Raw genomic sequence first — 23186 nt, 5'->3', positions numbered from 1 at the left:
AAATTAATGGAGTTAAAAAGTATTAACGAGCTGAAAACAAGAGAAGAAATGGAAAAGCCATCTAAGAACACATGGAAACCTCCTTTCCGTAGCTCTAGGACCTGATCCCTTTCCTGAGTTGTTTCCACACGTCAAAGAATTGATACTTCTTACACTACGAGAAAGGGCTTCCCTGGTGGCTCAACGGTAAAGAATCTGCCTGCCAACACAGGAGACCCAGATTCGATCCCTGAGTTGGGAAGATCCCCTGGAGAAGGAAATGGCAACCCACTCCAGTAATCTTGCCTGGGAAATCCCATGGACAGAGGAGCCTGGTGGGCTACAGTCCACGAGGGTCACAAAGAGTCAGACACGACTGAGCACAGCCTAAACTACAGAACGTACTCGAAAGCACAGCAAAAGGTCAAACGTTACTCAAGTCCTTCTATGATGCGAGCTTAGCACAACACCGAAACGAAACAAAGATAGCACCAATCTTATGTAAGAAGATAGAGGCAAGGATCCTACATAAGATATCCAGGAACGGAATTCAGTATTGAAAAGCCAGGTGTGCCACCATCCGAAGAATGCAAAGGTGATTTGTAACTGAGAAATCGACTCCATTTCATTGCTCGTATGTTGCACACGTGTTCACCTTCTCTGAAGTCATGCTGCATCTTCCACTTGGTGACATCTTACATTTAAGTAGCATTCTGTTTCTCAGGAGTACACAAAATAATACACACTTACAATCGAAGATGTCTTAAGTTCAATGAAATATAGTAATGCAGAAACGGCACATGAAAAGGTGAAACACAGAAGTCATCTCAATGGATGTGTAAAAGGCCTTTGATGATATTCAAGACCTATTCCGGATTTTTTAAACCAGGGTTCTTCCTGAGCATGACACAAACAAGAGCCGCCTTTATAGTTAAATGTGAAACATCATGGGCATCCCAGTTAAAACCAGGAACAGAAAGATCACACACACCGCCAAGACTACGGTCATTTGCTGTGGAGCTTTCGACCACTCCACGAAGCCCTGAAACAGAAACGAAGAAGCAGCATAAATATCAGCGGGGGAGGGGGCCACCATTGTCACCTGTAAGAAAGCGGGATTACGGAACTGGGAATGAGACGTGTATCAGGGATTTCCCTGGTGGTGCTCCTGATGAAGGCAGCTGAGGTTTGACCCCTGCTCAGGGAACTGGATCCCACACGCCATGACTAAGAAGCGACCAAAAATTCACACAGGCAACTAAAGATCCCACACGCCTCAACTTAGACCCAGTGCAGCCAAATAAATACACAAAAATTTAGAAAAGAAAAAGAAATAGCCTGTCCGCTGTAGAGCTGTTTTAATTAAAAACTCTGCACACACCTGGATGGGAGGGGCACTGGGGGGAGAATGGATGCGTGTCCATGTACGGTTGAGTCCCTCTGCTGTTCACCTGAAACCACCACAATGCTGTTGACCAGCTATACTTTAGTACAAAATAAAAAGCTTAAAGCTTGAGAAAAAAAAAACTAAACAGAAATAAAATAAAATCATAGGTGTGGTGTCTCTTCCTCTCTCAGATATTGAAGAATAAACCTTCTAGGACTGCACTGGTGTCAGTGGCTAAGATTCTGAGCTCCCAGTGCTGGGGGCCCCGGTTCAATCCCTGCTCAAGGAACTAGATCGCACATGCCGCAACTAAGACCTGGCATGACTAAATAAATAAATATTTTTAAGCAAGGATAGCCCTCCTGGCCCACAGAATTGCTTCCTTCTTCCCCTGAGCCATCCCACTGGGAGCGGCTCTTATTTCTACACTACCAAGGTTGGTTGTCCAGCTTGCCTTCTCCCACCTTGCGTCGACAAAGCCTTTTTCTGGCTTGAGCCAGTCCAGGCTGGATTTCTGACATCTGATTGGCAGATGGGACCCTCACATGTTGCCAAGAGTGATTATACGCTTTCTTTCTAATACATAAAATAAATATGTAAATAAAAGAACCACTGTTACTATTTCACATATTGATGTCTTATGCCCCCACAAAGAAAACATTAGGTCTTCCAATGAAAGGAACGTGCTCAATCATTCTTTTTGGTTTTACTCAGAGTACTTGGATTAAAACGCAGTAAGTAATTAGTGGATGGAGGGAGGGATGGATGAGTAGGCAAAGGGGTCGATGAAAAAAGGCACATCCTTCCAACAGTCAACAAGTAGTGGATGGATGAATGGGTGAGTAGATAGATGTGTGGATAGAAGGATGGGTGAGTCGGTGTGTTGAATGGATGGAGTGATTGCATATGGATGATGAGGATGAGTGGGCACAGAGATAACTGCATATATGGACTGATGGGACGTGTGTGTGAATGAGCAGGATGGGTGGATGAATCAGAGGACAAATGAATGGAGTGTTCAATGGGTAGATGGATGAATGGATTGGTAGAAGGGTGAGTGGATGGGAGAGTTGATGGATGGGTACAGAAGTGGATGGATGACCTCAGATGGATGCATGGGTGGATGATGAATGGATGGCTGGATGAATGGGTGATGGATGGATGGATGATGGACAAATGGGTGATGAATGGGTGGATAATGGATGGATGGATGAACAGGGGATGGATGGATGGATGATGATGGCTAGATGGATAATGGATGGATGGCTGGAGGGATGAATGGATGATGGATGGCTGAATAATGGATGGCTAGATGAATGGGTGATGGATGGATAGATGATGATAGCTGGATGGATAATGGATGGCTGGATGAATGGGTGATGGATGGATGGATGATGGATAAATGGGTGATGAATGGGTGGATAATGGATGGATGGATGAACGGGGGATGGATGGATGGATGGATGATGATGGCTAGATGGATAGTGGATGGATGGCTGGAGGGACGAATGGATGATGGATGGCTGGATGAACAGGTGATGGATGGATAGATGATGATGGATGGATGGATAATGGATGGCTGGATGGATGAATGGGTGATGGATGGGTGGATGATGATGATGGCTGGATGGATAATGGATGGATGGATGGGTGATGGATGGGTGGATAATGGATGGCTGGATGAACAGGTGATGGCTGGATGGATGATGATGGCTGGATGGATAATGGATGGCTGGATGGATGAATGGGTGATGGATGGGTGGATAATGGATGGCTGGATGAACGGGTGATGGCTGGATGGATGATGATGGCTGGATGGATAATGGATGGCTGGATGGATGAATGGGTGATGGATGGGTGGATAATGGATGGCTGGATGAACGGGTGATGGATGGATGGGTGGAATGGGTATATGGATGAGTAGGCAGATGAAAGCTTGGGTGAATAAATGAGAGGACAGAGGAATGAATGGTTAAGTCATGAAGCATTTATGAGTGAAGGGTTGGAGGGTATACATGGATGGAGTTACACCCACCACCTGATACCCTCCACTCCACATCTGATGACTATGGAACACGTCCTGTTTCCCACCAGAGACCTCGTGGGGCTCACATCCCCAGACAGACTTTCGTGGGGCCTGGAAATTCCAGGCTGAGGAAGGGAGTGTGACAGTCCACTAAGAACTGCAGAGAGGGGTCTCATCAAAAGAGGAAGGAATCCCCAGCTCACCTGGGAGTCCTCGGACTCATCGTCTTCCTCCACCGAGCTCCACTCCTGGGGAACCACAGTCTTGGGAGAAGGTAGATCTGGGCGAGGGCAGGAATGGAGGAGAAAGGAGTCATGAGTGAGCGAGCAGGCCAGCTGGATGGGTGCTGCTTTCTTCCCACCCACCGCACCTGTCCTGCTGATGTCCCAGCACACACAAAGACACACACAGACACCCACAGTCACACAGACACACACTGTCCTGCTGATGTCCTAACACACACAAAGACACACACAGACACACAGACACAGTCACAGTCACACAGACACACACAGTCACACAGACACCCACAGTTACACAGACACACACAGTCACACACAGACACCCACAGACACACAGACACACACTGTCCTGCTGATGTCCTAACACACACAAAGACACACACAGTCACACAGACACAGACACAGTCACACAGACACACAGACACATACCACATACACACAGACACACACACAGACACACACACACACATACACAGTGCATGTACGTGGTTCAGATGGGGTGGAGAGAAGAAGAGACCTGAGCTCTGATCCCATTTCTGCCACTAACTACCCAGGAGACTTAAACAGAGTCACCTGATACGACTCACCACCTGAGCCTCTATTCAACTGCCTGGTAAATGGGTACAACAGTTCCTTTTCTACAGCCCTCTGGCAAAAACTGAGTGGGGGAGCAGAAGAAAAAGCCACAGAGTTAAGCCAGGAGGATGGAGGCTTCCCCAGCTTCCAGCCACCAGTGAAGGAATCTCCCCATATTCGAATCTCAGCATTCTTGTCAACGCTAAACTGGAGAGAACCAGGGGTGGAACCAAAGATGGGTATTTCCCACTCTTTTGCACCCAGGTCCTGCCAGGAACCCCAAACCTCCTCCTCGCTGCTGGAAGTGATGTTTGTTCCCCACACCTTGGTCGAGGGCCTGCTTATCTCCCAGGGAAGAAGGAAGAACCCTTTCCTGGTAGAAGGTTCAGCCGTCATTCTGCTATGGGGGTGCTGTACGGGTTGTCCCCATCTCAGCAAATGACACCACTCTCTGCACACCCAAGAGCTACTAGGTTGCCAGGAGAGGCTGAAAAAGTGCCTGTGACCTGGGGTCTTCCATATCTTGTTTGTCGTAAGAACCCTTCAACCCCCGATGAGAAATAGCCTGAACAAGCCTGCTGGAGACACATAGCCGTAAGTCAGAACCATCCAACCATCCAGACACCCCAGTAAGGCCATCTCACATGAACCAGCTGCCTCTCGATCCACTGCGGCTGCAAGTGGGAGCAAACACAGGCAAGGGCAGCAGGACTATCCCCTGAGGCCGCATGCGTTGCCAACCCGCAGAATCGTCGACAGATAATGACTGGCTGTAAGCCACTCGGTTTTGGGCTGACTTGTTACACAGCAGAAAGCCGACTGACACAAGGTTTCATTTAGAAATGTGCCGAATGGAGCAGCAGGATGAAGTCCCCTTTCCCCAGGCTCTGCCATGGCCTCTGCCACCCCCACCTCCCACGGGACCCCGGCCCTCACCTTTCTCATCGCTGCCGCAGCCGGAGGCCCCAACCTGCACAGCCACCCAGTCCTTGGCGAAGGCGGCACGCTTCTCCCAGGCCTTGTTCTCCCGAGGCAGCAGGGTCTTTGCCCTCTCAGGCTCCAGCAGCCCCCGGACCTGCTCAGGTCTGAGACTCTGCATCTCTTCAGAACGTGGAACTTGAAAGACAGGCTACTTGTCCTCCCCCAGTTCCAGGGTCCTGCTGAGCTCCCCAGGGAACAGGAGTTGGGACCTGAGGACTGAGAGACATTCAGTCACTCAACAAATATTCACAGAGTGCCAGCCCTGTGCCAGGACAACTCCTGGGCACCAGAGAAACAGGATGAGAAGATCAGATATTCACAGAGTGCCAGCCCTGTGCCAGGACAACTCCTGGGCGCCAGAGAAACAGGATGAGAAGATCAGATATTCACAGAGTGCCAGCCCTGTGCCAGGACAACTCCTGGGCGCCAGAGAAACAGGATGAGAAGATCAAATATTCACAGAGTGCCAGCCCTGTGCCAGGACAACTCCTGGGCGCCAGAGAAACAGGCTGAGAAGATTAGATAGCATCAGCAGCTAGTGGACATGAATCTCAGCAAACTCCGGAAGATAGTGAAGGACAGGGGAGGCTGGTGGGCTGCAGTCCATGGGGTCGCAAAGAGTCAGACACGACTGAGCGACCAAACAGCAACCACAGAGACACAGCGCTGAGCGGAACAGAGTTCCCCTCTTGGGACTTGCTCTCTAGTGGCGGGAAGTGGGGCAGACAGACAATATGTCAAATGATGACAAATGCTCTAGAGACGAATAAAACAAGAAGGGAAATAAGGAGTTTAGAGAGGATGGCCAGAGGGTGGTTCAGGCAAGTGTGCACACAAACACTCCACACACACACTCCACAACCAAAGCACAGACCCAGAAGCTTTTAGGAAAAGAGAGTACCCCACCCCCTGTAACCCCTCTGGCTGCAAAAAGAAGGACCCCAGTCTTCCCTCGAGCCCCCTGCAGCATTGACTTTCTCCTCTGTGATCATTAAGAAGGAGGAGGAGTATCTGACAGACAAGGATTAAAAAAATCTAATTTAGAGACTTCCGTGGTGGTCCAGTGGCTAAGATTCCAAGGACCCAACACAGGGGACCTGGGTTCCATCCCTGGTCAGGGAACTGACCCACACGCCACAACTAAAGATCCCGCATGCCGCAAACCCTGAGTGCTGTAACTAAGGCCCGGCATAGCCAAAAAGAAATAAATAAATACTTTAAAATGATATGTTCTTTAATACTCTCATTTTATATCTTGTCAACTTGACAAGTGACAGCCTCCTGAATTTCAAGTTGGCAAGATATAAAATGAGAGTGTGAAAGACTATTTCATTTTAAATCAGATTTTTTTTCTTGTCTCCTCCACCCCCCGCCCCCTCACCTGCATTCTCTCGACTTCCCATGCCTTCTCACCCTTCAGCTAAAACACAGGTTAACTACAGCTCATATTAAAGCCAAAATACAATGTCAGCAAGGACCTACTGAACAGCACAGGGGACTCGACTCAGTGCTCTGCAACAACCTCAATGGGAAAAGAGTAGCTGCAAGTGCAAGTGTGACGACTCACTTCCCTGAAGACCTGAAACGAACGCGATACTGCGAACCAGCCGCACCCCAATGTGAAATAAAAATTAAATGGCCCAAGGCAATAAACGCTACTCCCTACTGGGGCTGTCTCACTACTTTTCCGCCAAGGCCAGTTTTTGCTTTTGTTGTCTTGGGAAACGTTGTCTGTGCTCACAGCCTCCTCTCTGCACCCGCTCCACACTCCCCAGCCCACAACACAGTTGCAAACGGGCAGCCCCAGGGTCTAACCTAGCCCCACCACCTGTGCGGTTGGCTTACACGATGTCTTCCTTTCAAGGGTTTGCAATAATTATTGGCATTTTAAAATGCGGACGATGTCAACTGAAAATACAGATTTCCAGTGTTTCCTCAAGAAATCAAAAGATGGGGGCCACTGGGCCCGCGTCTTCACGGGTAAACAGTGGCTGGGAGGAAGGGGCGGCTTGTCCACACAGAGCCCTGCAGCGCGCCTTTGCCGCAACTCCACTCCATTTCCTTTCGCTGCGCACGCCTCCGTTGAGACCTCTTCATGTTTTCCTTACAACAGAGAATTTCTTGGACCTGTATTTCATTTTCACTTTCAGAAGAGTCAAAGTAAAAGACAGAAGGAGGAAGGGGGCTCTCGATTTATTTTTTTACACTCAGCCTGTTTGTATTATCTGCTGAACTGCATGCGGGATCTTAGTTCCTCCATCAGGGGTCGCACCTGTGCCCTCTGTTTTGGGAACAGCCTTAACCACTGAACCACCAGGAAGGCCCTGTACTCTTTCTAAATGCTTATCCAGGAGTATACTCAGTGGGTTACATTATGCAAGGTGGTTAATACATGCAACGTCCTAGAACAAGAACGTAAAACCGGCTTTAGCCTCTCGAGGTAAATGATCACCCATCAAGTAGTTAACCGTGTGTTTTAGCTGAGGGGTAAGAAGGCGTGGGAAGTGGAGAGAATGCAGGTGAGGGGGCGGGGGATGGAGGAGACAAGAGTCCCCCGACCCAAGTCAGAAGATGCAGAACCCGATTCACGGAGGAGGGAGGAGGGGCACAGGACAGAGAGAAATGTGCGGGTGTGACAGGGGTGTGTGTGTGTGAGTTCACACCTAAGAGCCTCAACTATTATCTTATCATAGTAACGGGTCATCCTCTGAGAAGGACGGACCATGACGCTATTGCAACCAAACTGGCTCTGCCATTGGCTGTAGTCGGTGTATAAGACAATAGTGTCATCTTTATTGCTGTAATGTGTTAAGCATTATATACTAGGTAGTATCTAGTTTGTTTCAGGTGGAAAGTATTGGGTTTCCATTTTGAAGGTGTTTGGACTAAACAATAAACTATGGATGTCTGAAAGAAGGAGGAGGAGGACGAAGACGCAGTAACCACCACCTCCACCACAGTAAAGTAACACTGCAACCGCCGCTTCCCGGCGCACGCCGGGGTCAGGCACTGCGGAGAACTCCGCGTCTTCCTGTAACCTAATCCTCGCCGCCGGCCACTCTCCGCGGCAGCTACTGTCACAAGTCTGTTGTGTTACAGACTGGGAAGGCCCTTGAACAAAGGCACGCAGCTAACGGGAGCCAGGCAGGGACCCTAAACCCGACCGACTCCAGCGCGCGTGCTCCTCGCCCGTGCAGGTGGTACACACGTGCCCAGGCAGACACACGCCACACACATGCTCGAGGGCGCACGCGCGGGCACACAGGTGGGACGCGGTTAACACGCGGGACCCGCGAGCTCAGACACCTGACCCCCGCCAGACCGGAGCACCCGCGCACGCAGCTGACGCGCCAGGCAGCCAGGGCGGTTCCCGGTTCCTCGCACAGAGGCTAAAAACCTCGTGCGACCCGCAGGAGGCGGGCAGACAGGGCGGGACGGAGAAACCGGGCGAACTGCAGCCCCAGCCCAGCCCATTGCCACTCGAGGGACGGGGACACTCCTCCCACCCGAGACCCACACCCCCCTGGGGCGCCTTTTCTTCCTCCCCCAGTGCGCATTCCCACGTGCACGCATCCACGCTCACACGCGCGCGTCCCCGGCCCGCCGTCCGAGCCCCCAGCCCCTTTTCCCTGCCCCGCTCCTGCCCGCGGGGTCCCTCGGAGGACTCACCCTCCCCAAACACACCCTGTCCAGGGCCGCAGAACTGGCGCCGCAGGGACCGCGGCTGCGCAGACGCGGAGGCTGCGGGAGGGAGATGGGGAAGTTGGAGAGCAAGCGGCCTTCTCCCCTCCGGCCCCCACCTCCCGGGGAGCCAGCGCCTGCAGGGACAGGGGAGGAGAGCAGAGGGGCGACGGTGACCACGTGTCAGCAGTGTGGCTGTGGGGCTGCGCACGCGGTGAGCCGGGGCCAGAGTGGAACGAGCCTTCCAGCCCCGGCCGGATGGGCACGTCCCTGGCTGCGGACGCCCACGGAGACCAGCAACTTCCCAGGCCTCTTGGTGGTTCCTAGTCTACAACCAGCACCCGGGGTAGGGGGAGGCGGGAGGAGACGGGGCAGGGGTGTGACGGTGCGGGGACCCTGAGGCCAGACCGCCTCCCGTCAGAGCCTGCTTTGCCACTAGCTTGTCCTCGGGGTGTCACTTGTCACTTTTGTGCCTCTGTTTCCCATTCTGTTAAGTGGGAAGAATTTCGCTTACCACCTGCCAGCACTGCTCTGAAGGTAAAAAGTAAAGAATGTATATACTCCACTTAACAGCTATTAGCTGTGGTTGCTAAGTTGCTCAGTCATGTCTGACTCCTTGCGACCCCATGGACTGTGGCCCACCAGGCTTCTCTGTCCATGGGGTTTCCCAGGGAGGAATACTGGAGTGAGTTACCGTTTCTTTCGTCAGGGATCTTCCCAACTCAGGGATCGAACCCTAGTCTCCTGCATTGGCAAGCGGATTCTTTACCACTGAGCCACCAGGGAAGCCCCTATTAGCTGTTAGCTGCTATTATTATCAATAATACAATACAATGAACTCTGCCAAATTGCTCTCCTGGAGGCTATATCAAAACTTAAAATTTTCGACAAAGTCATAGTTGGGGAAGGGTGGAAATAGTCTTCCTTTACAGTCTTATTTTCTTTTTTTAAAAATTGTTTGCTTATTTGGCTGCACCAGGTCTGAGTTGTGGCGTACAAACTCTTGGAATAGCCCCTGCTTGCCACAACGAGAGAAAACCCGTGCAGGAGTGAAGACCCAGCACAGCCAAACCAATTAAAAACAAAGCCAAAAAAAACTTAGGCCAGCACATATGACCACCGTTCTGGCAGAAGTCGAGTGCTGTTGACATCTCTTCAGGGCTCCATGACTAGCTGAAAATTCATTCATTCATTCATTCGACAAATAATTATAAACAGCTGCTATGTGCTACATGCTTGTTTTGGGTGACCAGGCCAGTCAAGATATATGGCTTAATAAAGTTTACAGGCTAGTAATGATGTTAGACAAAAGGCAATAAAAAAATACAAAATATAGTTCGTGCTAATTCTATTAAGTATGCGATGTAATCAATGTGATAGTAATGGTGAGGTCATTTTAGATGGGAGTTGCTTTTTTGGCCACACTTCAAGGCACGGGGATCTTAGGTTTCTGACCAGGGATCAAACCTGCGCCCCCTGCAGTGGATGTGTGGAATCGTAACCACTGGATCACTAGAGAAGCCCCCGAGGTGATCTTTTTTAAGCAGAGGCGGCATTTTGAGCTTAATCCTGAAAGGTGGAAAGGAGCCAGTTATGCAAGAATTTGTGGCAGGGAGGATAGCATGCACAAAGGTCCAGAGGGACAACAGGGAGGCCAGTGGGACCAGAGTGGTCAGGCAAGGAAGAGAGTGATGGGGGATAATGTCAGAGAGGCATCCAGGGTTTTGAAAGCCACAGTAACATCTTTGAATGTTATTGTAGGTGTGCTGAGAATCCATGGAAGGGTGTGATATAATATAATTTAAAATGTCAAAGATCACTAAAACTATTATACAAGAAATGATATAGAAGGGGCTATAGGTTTGGTGACTTCCCAAGGTGGCGCAGTGGTAAAGAACCCAGCTGCCAGTAAGAGACGTGGGTTCCATCCCTGGGTAGGGAAGATCCCCTGGAGGAGGAAATGACAACCCACTCCAGTATTCTTGCCTGGAGAATTCCATAGACAGAGGAGCCTGGCAGGCTACAGTCCATGGGGGCACGAAGAGTTGGACAAGACTGAGCACTCACTGGTAAACCAGGTGAGAAACGATGGAGTGAGGTGGTGACAGTGTATGTGGAAAACAGTGGACAGATTCAATGAATAGTTTAGAGTTAAAGCTGAGAGTCCTCGAGCATGGGTGGGATGAGAGAAGAGGAAGGACTTTTGAGCTTTGAACCTGGCCAGTTGAGTGCCCTGTGGTGCACTAAGTAGGCTCATGTTTTTGTGTGTGTGTGGAGAAAATCCAAAATTCCGTTTGGTGCATGTTAAGTGTTCAATGCCTGAGTTTCTGAGATCAGCACCAGGAGAGACTGGATTACTCAGATATCAGCATTCAAGGACCCTGCGGGTGAGGGTTGGGCGCGGGCTCAAAACTCTGCTCAAAAAGGATCCAGCAGTGTTAGGGTGGTGCTGATTCAGTCGCTAAGTCATCTCTGATTCTAGAACCCCATAGACTGCAGCCCACCAGGCTCTTCTGTCCATGGAATTCTCCGGGCAAGAACACTGGAGTAGGTTGCCATTTCCTTCTCCAGGGGATCTTCCCGACCCAGGGATCGAACCCTGGTCTCTTGCAATGCAGGAGGATTCTTTACGGCTAAACCACCAGGAAGTTCTGCATCGCAGAGGCCAATGGGGAAAGTAGGTTTCCTGCTCTGTCCGTGGTGCTGAAAACTTTCAGGTGGATCTGTCCGTGGTGCTGAACCCGCTGCGCTGTCCGTACTACTGAACCTCTAGGCAAACGAGCTGGAGATTTTCTCCTCCTCCTCCCTCCCTCCCTCCTTCTCTGTCACTTTTCAAAGTACCCATCCTCGTGACCCTGCTGGTGCCTGGAAACAAAGCTCTCTGGGCTCTGGGGAGTGTGGGATGAATGCAAAAGAGCGAAAAACAAACGAAGAAACTGCAGAGTCATTTTGGTTCTTAGGACGGCAGGACCTGTCTACTACTTACTGGAATTACTAACACAAAGTTTCCAAGGCATCTGTGAGAGAGAAATGTACAAATGTATAAAAAGGAAAACAAGGGAAAGATGTGCCAGGACTCAGGTTGTTGGTTATGTTGGATTGGGGGCAGCAGGGATATGAGATGGGGAATACTCGATGAGTATATGTGTGTGTGCGTGTGTGTGTGTGTGCACGAGCATGCGCGTGCACTCAGTTGCTAAGTCGTGTCTGATTCTTTGTGATACCATGGACCGTAGCCCGTTAAGCTCCTCTGTTCATGGGATTTCCCAGGCAAGAATACTGGAGTAGGTTACCATTTCCTTCTCCAGGGGATCTTCCAGACCCAGGGATCGAAACCATATCTTCTGCACTGCAGGTGGATTCTTTACTACTGAGCCATCAGGAGAGCCCCTATATATGTCACTTACTGATGAGGCTTCGTTTTGACCTTGTGAGGTGGGAACTGCGAGAAGGATATTATTGTAATTTATATAAATACATCAGGGCTATATTTTATGCTACCTTGAATTATAAACATTTGAAATCAGGACCTTTTTAGTGGCACTTTTTGAAATGACAAGAAGCCTTTTGCAATTAAAAAAAACTCAAAAATCCATACTTGCAAATGATTGTGTAAACTGTGTTATTCTTGTATCATTTTAGTTGGTGAATAAATGTGCCAACCATCTTTCATTAGGATTAGACTCAAATTATGTGGGATCTGAATTGGGTAAAATTAAAAAAATTTTTTTTGCCCATGCCACAGGGCATGTGGGATCTTAGTTCCCTGACCATGCCCCCTGCATTGGAAGCATGGAGTCTTAACCACTGGACCATTAGGGAAGACCCGAAAACCTACTAATTTTGTTAAAACGATTAACAAAGTCAAAAAGTTCATGACAGATCATCAAATCTCTCTCTCTTCTTTTTTGACTGCGATATCTCAGTTCCCCAACCAGGGATTGAATCTTTGCCAACTGCAGTGGAAGCATGGAATCTTAACCACTGGACCACCACCGAAGTCCCAAGACCCTCAAATCTCAGCATGGCAAAACTCAGAGATAAAGTTGGTTTTGCTTGAATTCCAGGTTTACAGGAAGCGTTTTCTTATTTGGGATCAGGAGCAAGGGTTCAACTAACTTTTCTTGCTGACTATGGCATACCGTGGCAGGGTCTGGGCAGGGCTGGTTTCTCCAGAGGTCTCTCTCCTTGGCTTGCAGATGGCGGTCCTCTTGTGGCCTCTTCACGTGACTGTCGCTCTGCCTACGTGTGGCCTCATGTTTCTCTTTCAGAAGGACACAAGTCCTTGTTTTAGCACCCAGCCATATGACCTCATAGAGTCCTATTTATCTTTAATGCAGTCACGTTCTGAAGTCACTGGGTGTTAAGGTCTCAGCATTCGAATTTCAGGGGAACATGTGCAATCTACAACATCCCCAAACGGCTAGAAACTGAGCCTTTTATAACTGTGGCTACTGTCTCCCTGGTACTGGCGAGCATGAGCACTTGCTTTGCATTTTGGGGTGCAGGGGAGACAGCGACCCCTCCTACCCCCATCCCCACTTCACTTTCCTTCCTTCCTCCTGCTGAGTCGGTCCTGCCAGAGATCGCATTTCCCACTTGCAACCAGGAGGGGGCGTAAACCCCTCCAGTGGGAGGTGCTGAGACTGCTGTATCCAGGAAAGCCTGGGCCTCGGCCAGCTGCCCTTCCCTCAGCCACTGCCTGTATGCCGACCCCCAGGGCGTCTACAGAAGCCGGGGGCTGGAGGTGAGTGGTGGGGGGGGGGACTGACTACACGATTTGCCTGGACAGGCCATCAAATGCAGCTCGAGGGATGGTCATCTCCACTTTGTCCTGGACGTGCCCCTGAACAACATCTCCCAGCCGCCACGTAGGTCTGAGGGGAGCCAGCTGTGAACCGCGAGGCACGTGAGGGGACACACTGGGCCGCTTCTCCTCCAGGTGCTGAGATGTGGACCAGACTCACCTCCTCCAGGCTGGAATGCTTGTGGGCTGGCAGCCGGCTCTGACCAGCCCTGCGTCCCCAAGGATGGAGGTCCCAAATGACCACAAGAAGTGGGACTGCGTGGGTGTTTTGGTCTGAAACAGAGGTGAGGGAGCAGAAGAGAGACAGAGTGCGAGGGGAGGGGCTCTGCTGTCTGCAGCTCTGTGTTGCTGGGACCTGCTGCTTAGCTGCTCCTGACTGCCCTATTATCGACTCCGGAGATACCCACTCATTGAGTTGCTCAGTTATGTCCTATTCCTCTGCGACCCCACAGACTGTAGCCCGCCAGGCTCCTCTGTCCATGGGGTTCTCCAGGCAAGAATACTGGAGTGGGTTGCCTTTACTTCCTCCAGGGGATCTTCCCGACCCAGGGATCGAACCTGTGTCTCCTAAATTGGCAGGAGGGTTCTTTACCGCTGAGCCAGGTGGGAAGCCCAGAGACACCCATTACCCGCATTTTAAAGTACAGTGAACCATGGCACAGAGGGCTACAAGGAGTCTGCTGAGTCACGGCTGGTGCTCACCCACCTGTGTCCACCAAGGGCTCACACTTGCCCTGGGGGTCAGGTCACTCTCCTGGCCACACACCACCCCCCAGCCCTGAGCAGGAAAACTGGTCACGCAACATCTGGTCTTGCTGATGGAGACCAAAGTCAGAGCAAAGACATGTGACCTGGAGCCTCTTGGGCTCCACCCCCATCCCGGGGTCAAGAGAGCCCAGAGGACAGACAGGACTGAGGGCCCTCCCGGTGATCACAGCAGTGAGAGGGCTTCCCAAAGAAAATGTCAGAACAGACACTTGTTGTGCAGCAGAACCCCACGGTCATGACAAAAGTCAGAGGGGCCATCCGACTTTAAATGTTAGCCTCCAGCAGCATGATGACCTTGGGGCTGGCTTCCGCAAGTCACCCGCTTCTCCCTGACTGGGACCTGGGTGAACCGACCCCGGTGGTTTCAGGCCGATCTGGGCAGTCACTCCTACTCATTCCCCTTCCCCAGCTACTATTTTGGGGATGAGGGCGAGACCCAGATCTAAACCAAGCAGCACATGGCATTCCTCTCCTCAGAATAATCAGTTCCTGGTGAGTACAACTGGAAGAAACTTAAGTGTTGTTGTTTTGCCAATGACTGGAAGAGACCTGTCTCCAACTGGATGTTTCTGAGGAAATGTGTCAAGAGGAGCTGTTGGAAACCACATGAAGCCATGAGGGAAGCCAGTCTGAGGACGAGGCCAGTGGGTGAAGGGAGTCAGAGCCATGGCTCTGATGCATGGTGCCTGGATCAAGCCCACCCTGATGCCCACACCCTGCCAGACATTCAAAAACTATTCATGTTTATATATGGCTGAGCGGCTGCTCTTTTGACCTGCAACACGAAGTGCACTTACTGATATGTAAAAAGTGAAAGTGAAAGTTCCTCAGTCGTGTCCAACTCTTTGCGACCCCATGGACATACAGTCCATGGAATTCTCTAAGCTAGAATACCGGAGTGGGTACCTTTCCCCTCTCCAGGGGATCTTTCCAACCCAGGGATCAAACCCAGGTCTCCCGCATTGCAGGCGGATTCTTTACCAGCTGAGCCACAAGGGAAGCCCAAGAATACTGGAGTGGGTAGCCTATCCCTTCTCCAGCAGATCTAAGTGGTTGCTTAGAATGAATTATTTATTCTTCATGAACACTGGCGTCAGGAAGTGTGCGACATTCAGACACACCAGAACATTTGTGACCAGTAGCACTGAACATTAAAATAACAAAAGTGGCGGAAAAGGCCCTGGTATTCCCTGGAGGGCTAGTGGTTAGGGCTCTGGGTTTTCACTGCCCTAACCTGGGTTCGGTCTTTGCTTGGGGAACTGAGATCCTGCAAGCCTGCAGCAAAACCAACCAAACAAACAAATAAACAACCCCAAACCAACCAACCAAACAAAAAAGGCCCCATAAAGAGGAGACTCGGGGAACTCTATGTGTACACAAAGCTTCAGGTCAAGCTGAGGACATTCCTTCAAGTTTAACTGCAAAAACAACTATGAAAAGAGACTCCAGCGTGCAAGCCTACTGACTCCAGTAAGCAATTAACCCTGAATATTAGGCTGCTGCTACTCGCTCCCCCACCTTCTCCCACAAGCACTGAAACCGACTTTGACTGAACACACGGTCCCCGTTTCTTTCTCGTCTGATGACTGTTTAAAATGACGTTGGACTTCCTTCGTGAAAAGTTTTATTAAAAAAAATTTGAACAGACCACCATGAGAAACTTTGGCATCTGAAGCAGTTACTGTTATTGCTACCTCGACAAAAAAAAAAAAAAAAAAATCCCCCCCCACCCCGCCCCCTCACGAATAACTTGCCAACTTCTACCGCTTATTAGCCTGGGGGAGGGTCAGGTCTTCCAGAACGGTTTAGCGAGACTGCAGCGGGGCTGGGACGTGGAAGGATGACGAGTCCCCCTCTAGATCTTAGGGAGCTCACAGTGGCCACCTTGTTAGGACTAGACCGCGGGTGTGTGTGCCAAGAGGAGAAATGTCCCCACGCTCTTATCCAGACACCTCCTCCACGCCCCTCCCCACCGTACTATCGGAACGGAGACCGGAGGCTGGAAACGCTCCAGCCCGGCGCTTATTTACTGAGAGCTTGGATCGGAACTCTGGCGCCCTGGGTTCCTGGTGCTCCCCTAGGTTTCCAGCCACATTCAACTTCGCAGCGTTCGCAGTACACTGGGCACGGAGGAGCTTGCCTTCTGGTCCGTGGGTGAGGACGCCGGGCCAAGAAGGAGAGCGCGTAAACCTGAAGCCGGTCCTGGATCCCCGCATTCTAAGACTGTGTGGAGCTGCGCCACCCTGGGCCCCCAAGTCATAGCGCCCCCTCTTACAGCCGAAGTAAGGACCCGCCCACCTGGTGGAGGTTCAAGCTAAGGACCCCACCCACCTGGCGGAGACTCCGAGGTTAGGTCCACGCCCACCTGGTGGAGGCTCCGCGCAGAGGACCCCGCCCATCTGGGGGGAGACTCCGAGCCTAGGATCCCGTTCACCTGGTGCAGACTGGGGGGCGGCCAGCCTCCCTAGACGTGGACCCTCAGGTGCCGCGTGAGGTTGGTGTTCCGACTGAAGGTCTTCCCGCACTCGCCGCACGCGTAGGGCTTCTCCCCGGTGTGGATCCTCTGGTGCACGGTGAGCGAGGAGTTCTTGATGAAGGCCTTGCCGCACTGCGCGCATCGGTAGGGCTTCTCGCCCGTGTGGATGCGCTGGTGCTCGATGAGGTAGGCGCTCTGGCCGAAAGCCTTCCCGCACTCGCCGCAGGCGTAGGGCTTCTCTCCGGTGTGGCCCACCTGGTGCACCACCAGCGACGAGCGGCCCGTGAAGTGCTTCTTGCAGACGGGGCAGGCGTAGGGCTTCTCTCCGGTGTGCAGGCGCTGGTGCTGCGTCAGGGCCGAGTTCTTGCTGAAGGCCTTGCCGCAGCGGCCGCACTCGAAGGGCTTCACGCCGATGTGCAGCCGCTGGTGCTGGATCAGGTAGGAGCTCTGGCTGAAGGCCTTGCCGCACTCGCCGCACGCGTACGGCTTCTCGCCCGTGTGGTTGCGCCGGTGCAGCGTCAGCGACGAGCTCTTGTTGAAGGCGCGGCCGCAGTCCCCGCAGGCGTAGGGCTTCTCGCCCGTGTGCGTGCGCCGGTGCTCCGTCAGGTGCATGCGCTGGCTGAAGGCGCGCCCGCACTCCCCGCACGCGTACGGCTTCTCGCCCGTGTGCGTGCGCCGGTGCACCACCAAGTGCATGCTCTGGCTGAAGGCCTTGCCGCAGTCCCCGCACGCGAACGGCTTCTCGCCCGTGTGGACCCGCTCGTGCTGGGCGAGGGACGAGGTCTTCCGGAAGGCCTTGCCGCAGTCCCCGCAGGCGTACGGCTTCTCGCCCGTGTGCGTGCGCTGGTGCACCGTCAGGTTCATGCGCTGGCTGAAGGCCTTGCCGCAGTCCCCGCAGGCGAACGGCTTCTCGCCCGTGTGCACACGCCGGTGGATGGTCAGCGACGAGCGCTCCAGGAACTGCTTCCCGCACGCGTCGCACCGGAAGGGCTTCTCGCCGGTGTGGATGCGCCGGTGCTTCGTCAGCGACGAGCTGCGGCCGAAAGCCTTGCCGCACTCGCTGCAGCCGTAGGCGCTCTTCTCCGCGCCCGGCCTGGAGGGGTTCCCGAGGTCCGAGTGACCTGCGAGGCCCTTTCCCCGCATGGCCGACCTGGGGGGCGCCGGGGGGCACTCGGGGGCCGACTCCCGGGAGGTTCCCCGTCGTCCCTGACGGGTCCGAGCGCTCCCCCGCGGCGTGTCCACGAGGTCGCCCTGCATGCGCGCTCCGCCCAGGGCGGTACCCCCGGCCCCGTGCCTGGCGGGCCCTTCTGCGGATGGTCCGTCTTCCGAAATCTCCTCCTTCGGGCCCGCTTCTTTCACTGCGGGCCGAGTGTCCACGTCTGGAGGGGGAGGAGGAAGAGAGGAGGAAACGCGCGGGGTTAGTGCTGGAAGGAAGGGATTTCCCAAGCCCAGGGATAGATAAACCGCGGGGCACAGACAGAGACTCTAAAAGCCGAGCAATGCGCTGGCGGGACACGCGGCTCGAGCGGGCAGAACCGACCGAGGAGGGGAGCTGACAACAAGTGGTGTCCCTTTGGGAGCTCGGAGGAGGGCAGGGGGCGGGCCAGGAGGCTCGCAAACCCGTGTAAGGGGTTACTGCAGGGTCCATCCTGGACATCCCCTACCGGTTAGGCTTCTGGGAGTATCAGCTTTTATTAGAAAGGATACCAGTACAGCTGCGGTTGGTGGCGTGTGAAGGTTACCCCGTCTTCCAGCTCCATCCCTGCCCACCCCGCCCGGCGGGGGGGGGGGGGGGGGCCTCACTCCCATCCTCAGATGCCCAGTTCTGGGGCGCAGGTACCCCCGTGGGCTGGCTCCAGACCTCTTCTTTTCACACATCCATCCCTCCTTGCGAATCACGGCCAACCCCCTCCTACAGGAATCCTGTTCATTTCTATTTCCAGTCTGAGTTCCGTTAGTGGGAGCTCTGTATCCTAGACCTAATGGCTCCATTCCTGACATTTAAAAACTGAGATCTTACACAACGTCATGAAAAGTGTGAGGATACAGTCACTAAAAGCCTTTATTTCTATGAGGCAATAAAAAGCATATAAATCCCCACCTGGCCTCACCAGCACTGGAATCTGAGAACCCTTCGGCTAAGTGATGCCAGACCTACACGGTCTGGACTTAAGTAGCTTCTTCTTTTTAAAAAATGTACTTATTTTTAATTGGAGGATAACTGCTTTACAATATTGTGTTGGTTCAGTATCTTCTGTATGCTGATGCCTCTCAAGCCTATGTGCCACCCTTCCCCCCCAAACTCTTTAGAGTCCCTTGGACTTCAAGGAGATCAAACCAGTCAATCCTAATGGGAATCAACCGTGAATATTCATTGGAAGGACTGATGGTGAAACTGAAGCTCTAATACTTTGGCCACCTGATGCGAAAAGCCAAATCAATGGAAAAGACCCTGAAGCCAAATCAATGGAAAAGACCCTGATGCTGGTAAAGATTGGGGGCAGGAGGAGAAGGGGATGACAGAGGATGAGATGGTTGGATGGCATCACCAACTCGATGGACATGAGTTTGAGCAAACTCCGAGAGACAGTGAAGGACAGGGAAGCCTGGTGTCCTGTGGTCCATGGGGCTGCAAAGAGTCAAATACAACATAGCAACTAAACAACAGCAAGGGACACTGTTCCATGTCAGTGCCTACAAAGAGTGCTCATCTTTGAAGAACATGGTTTCTATCATATGGCTACACCTTGATATGTTAGTCAGTCTTGTATAGGTGGGCATTTAGGTCGTTTCTTCCCCCCCACCCCCATGGAAAACTCTGCACACTTAGAGAAAGATTTCTTAAAGGATAGATCTCTAAAAATGGAATAGTTGAAAATTTGGCTGATAATGCCAAGCTGTCCTCCCAAAGAGTTGTCCCAACATTATACCCCTAAAAGGACAGAGTCCCTTTCTGATAACTTCATAATTCAGGCTATTGTTCTTTACCATCTCTGTGTACCTCATGAGCAAAAACTATTTCTTTGGCTCAGTTTTATTAATAGTTCTTTGACTACTGCTGCTGCTGCTAAGTCGCTTCAGTTGTGTCCGACTCTATGCGACCCCATAGATGGCAGCCCACCAGGCTGCCCTGTCCCTGGGATTCTCCAGGCAAGAACACTGGAGTGGGTTGCCATTTCCTCCTCCAATGCATGAAAGTGAAAAGTGAAAGTGAAGTCGCTCAGCCGTGTCCAACTCTTCTCGACCCCATGGACTGCAGCCTACCAGGCTCCTCTGTCCATGGGATTTTCCAGGCAAGAGTACTGGAGTGGGGTGCCATTCTTTGACTACTAGTAAGGTTTAAAGGGGCTTATCTGATGGCTCAGCAGGTAAATAATCCACCTGCAATGCAGAAGACACAGGAGACATGGGTTTGATAACTGGGTTGGGAAGATCCCCTGGAGAAGGAAATGGCAACCCACTCCAGTATTCTTGTCTGAAAAATTCCATGGACAGAGGAGCCTGGTGGGCTACAGTCCATGGAATCACAGAGTCAGACATGACTGAGCAACTAAGCACAAGGTTTAAAAATCTATTATAAAGTGTGATCCCATGTATTTCCACATCTATGAATTGCATTCAGCCTTTTTCTTATTTATTCTTAGGAGCTCTTTATATAATTATAATCCCCTCTGAAGGTTAGGGTTTCTCTGGTGACTCAGACAGTAAAGAATCTCCTAGCAATATGTGAGACCCGGGTTTGGTCCCTGGGTCGAGAAGAACCCCTGGAGACGGGGATGGAAACCCACTCCAGTATTCTTGCCTGGAGAATTCCATGGACAGAGGAACCTGGCGGGCTCCAAAGTCAGACATGATTGAGCTACTATCACCTTCACTTTGAGCTTCCCTGGCGGCTCAGATGATAAAGAATCCGCCTGCGATGTGGGAAGACCTGGGTTCAATCCTGGGTTGGGAATATCCCCTGGAGAAGGGATAGGCAACCTACTCCAGTATCCTTGCCTGGAGAATCCCATGGACAGAGGAGCCTGGTGGGCTACACTCCATGGGGTCACAAAGAGTCGGACACAACTGAGTGACTAACACTTTCACTTTCAATCCTTTGACTGCTATCCATGTGGTAAATATTATTCCCCATTTCATCATCTGTCAACTTTAGTTTTAGCTTTGAGTAGAGTGATTTCTACGTCATTACATCTGCCCATCTTTTATCTCTTTGTAGTCCTCATGTGACAGGCTGATGGCAAGTAACTCAGCAAAGCGGCCCCTCACCCAGCGAGACCAGGTTCTGGAGGTTCCCCAGCATCATGTCCCTTCTGGGCAGGCTCCAGCTGGTGCCACTCTTCCTGGGTGAAGTCCACAGTCACATCCCTGAATGTCACTGACTCATGCAAGAGGAAACCCACAACCACTAGCCACAGGGCCCTCCTTACAGAGGTCTGGAGGAATGGATGGAAAAGCCGGGAGGGTTTAGGAAAGGCACACGGGATGTATCTGAAGTCATTTCAACAAGGACCTGCCCCTCGGTTTTCTCCATGCCTCATTATTTGGGGATGGCCCTCTGACAGAGAAATAAAACAAATGTGAGGCTGTTTAGAGCAGAAAGTCACAGACTTGAGTGACAGAGAAGGAATCAAAGGTAAAATGATCATAACCCAGTGAATCAACATATTCATTGCTGTGTGTGTGTTAGTCACTCAGTCGTGTCTGACTCTTTGTGACCCCAAGGGCTATAGCCCGCCAGGCTCCTCTGTCCATGGAATTCTCCAGGCAAGAATACTGGAGTGGGTAGCCATTCCCTTCTCCCGGAGATCTTCCCAACCCACGGATCGAACCCAGGTCTCCAGCATTGCAGGCAGAGTCTTTACCATCTGAGTCACCAGGGAAGCCCCAGCAAAGGCAGAAACCTAGATGGAATCCAGTCATTCACTGAGGAGGCCTGAGCCTCTACCAAGCTGTAGGCACTGAGCGAGGTGCTGGGAGAGAGACATGGGAGGTTTAAGAACTAGTTCCTCACAGGAGCGGCAGGTGAGAACACCGGTAAGTGACCCGCAATCTGGTCGATACTGTCATGAAGGTACAAACAAAATTCTCCAGATTTCTGAGCAATGGCAGCTTTAGGGGGCATCTGGGAAGACTTTGGAAAGGTGGCACTGAGTGTAGTCTGTGGGGCAGGTTCAGTGGTCGGGGCCTTGGGGGAGATTCTGGAGGGAGGAAGAGCTTGGGCCGGGACCTAAGGCTTAAAGGGCAGATTAGACCATTGAGGAATGGTGAGAAGTTCATGAGCTGGAAACCTAAGCGCCTTTATGAGTGAGCTGACAGCCCTGGGGCTGAAATGACTGTGGCTGAGCAGAGCAGATGACGACGACGATGCTGGTGACGGTGGTGAGAATGGTAATGGTGGTGATGACGATGACGGCTGTGGTAACAACAACGGTAGTGATGACGATGTGACGCCAGTTGCAGGTCACCACATCACACGAATCACTTCACAGGCAGTTGCTATGTGCCACCCCGCTCCCTGTACTCACCAGGTGCTTGTTCTAAGTGTTTGTTACAGGGTGAATTATGCTCCCTCCACTCCAAATCCATGTATTGAAGTCTACCCCCCAGCACCTGAGAATGGGACTCTCTTTGCAAACAAAGCCATTGGTTAAGATGAGGTCCTACTGGAGTAGGTGGGCCCTAATCTGACTGGTGCCCTTACCAAAAGGGGAAATGTGGACACAGGGACATACCCACGTGGAGAACACGGTGTGAAAACTGGAATTGTGGTGCCACAGCCCGGGAACTACTGGAAGGTGGGAGAAAGGCCTGAAACCGACCCTCCTCTGGAGCCTTCTGCAGGCGCGTGGCCCCACCACCTTAACTTTATTCTATTCTCGTCTGTCCATTTGGCTGCACCGGGTCTTCGCTGCAGCACGTGGGCTCTTCGTCGTGCTGCACGAGTGTCTCTAGTTGTGGCGCCTGGGCTTAGCAGACCCGAGGCATGTGGGATCTTAGTTCCCCAGCCAGGGATCACACCCGCATCCCCTGCACTGGCAGGTGGACTCTTAACCACTGGACTACCAGGACTCTTAACCACTGGTCCCCCAACACCTTGATTTTGGACTTCCAGCCTCCAGAACTGTGAGAAAACATTTGTTGTTTAAGCCTCCCTCTCCGTGGTACTTTGCTATGGCAGCCGTAGCAAACCAAGACATCTGCTCTGCTCATTACTAATTCCCCAGTGGTTGGTACAATGCCTGGCATATAGTAGGCACTCA

The 23186-nt window shown here is 51.9% G+C and overlaps 2 protein-coding genes across 3 annotated transcripts in view; both read right to left on the bottom strand.

Moving 5' to 3' along the window:
• Positions 1–291: 291 nt before the first annotated feature.
• On the bottom strand, positions 292–16970 carry SMIM17 (small integral membrane protein 17). 2 transcript variants are annotated; one of them, XM_027514064.1, is made up of 4 exons: positions 16882–16970; positions 5147–5407; positions 3596–3672; positions 292–1021 (listed from the first exon to the last, which is right to left on the bottom strand). In XM_027514064.1, exons 2-4 carry the CDS (start codon positions 5307–5309, stop codon positions 911–913), a joined length of 351 nt encoding a protein of 116 aa, XP_027369865.1. In that variant the 5' UTR covers positions 5310–5407; positions 16882–16970; the 3' UTR covers positions 292–910. The 2 variants fall into 2 exon arrangements, with proteins under 2 accessions (XP_027369865.1, XP_027369866.1); XM_027514065.1 differs by lacking the exon at positions 16882–16970 and adding an exon at positions 8861–9523.
• Positions 16888–23186, bottom strand: part of LOC113875566 (zinc finger protein 470-like) — a 32092-nt gene continuing 25793 nt past the window's right edge. The window contains 1 exon segment of the mRNA XM_027514066.1: positions 16888–17991. Coding sequence (XP_027369867.1) covers positions 16912–17991 — 1080 coding nt within the window. The 3' untranslated portion in view covers positions 16888–16911.

This window comes from Bos indicus x Bos taurus, chromosome 18 (genome assembly GCF_003369695.1).
Source record: "Bos indicus x Bos taurus breed Angus x Brahman F1 hybrid chromosome 18, Bos_hybrid_MaternalHap_v2.0, whole genome shotgun sequence".
NCBI lineage: Eukaryota > Metazoa > Chordata > Mammalia > Artiodactyla > Bovidae > Bos > Bos indicus x Bos taurus.
The sequence above is the reverse complement of the archived record's forward strand: the minus strand, read 5'-3'. Positions and strand labels throughout refer to the sequence as shown.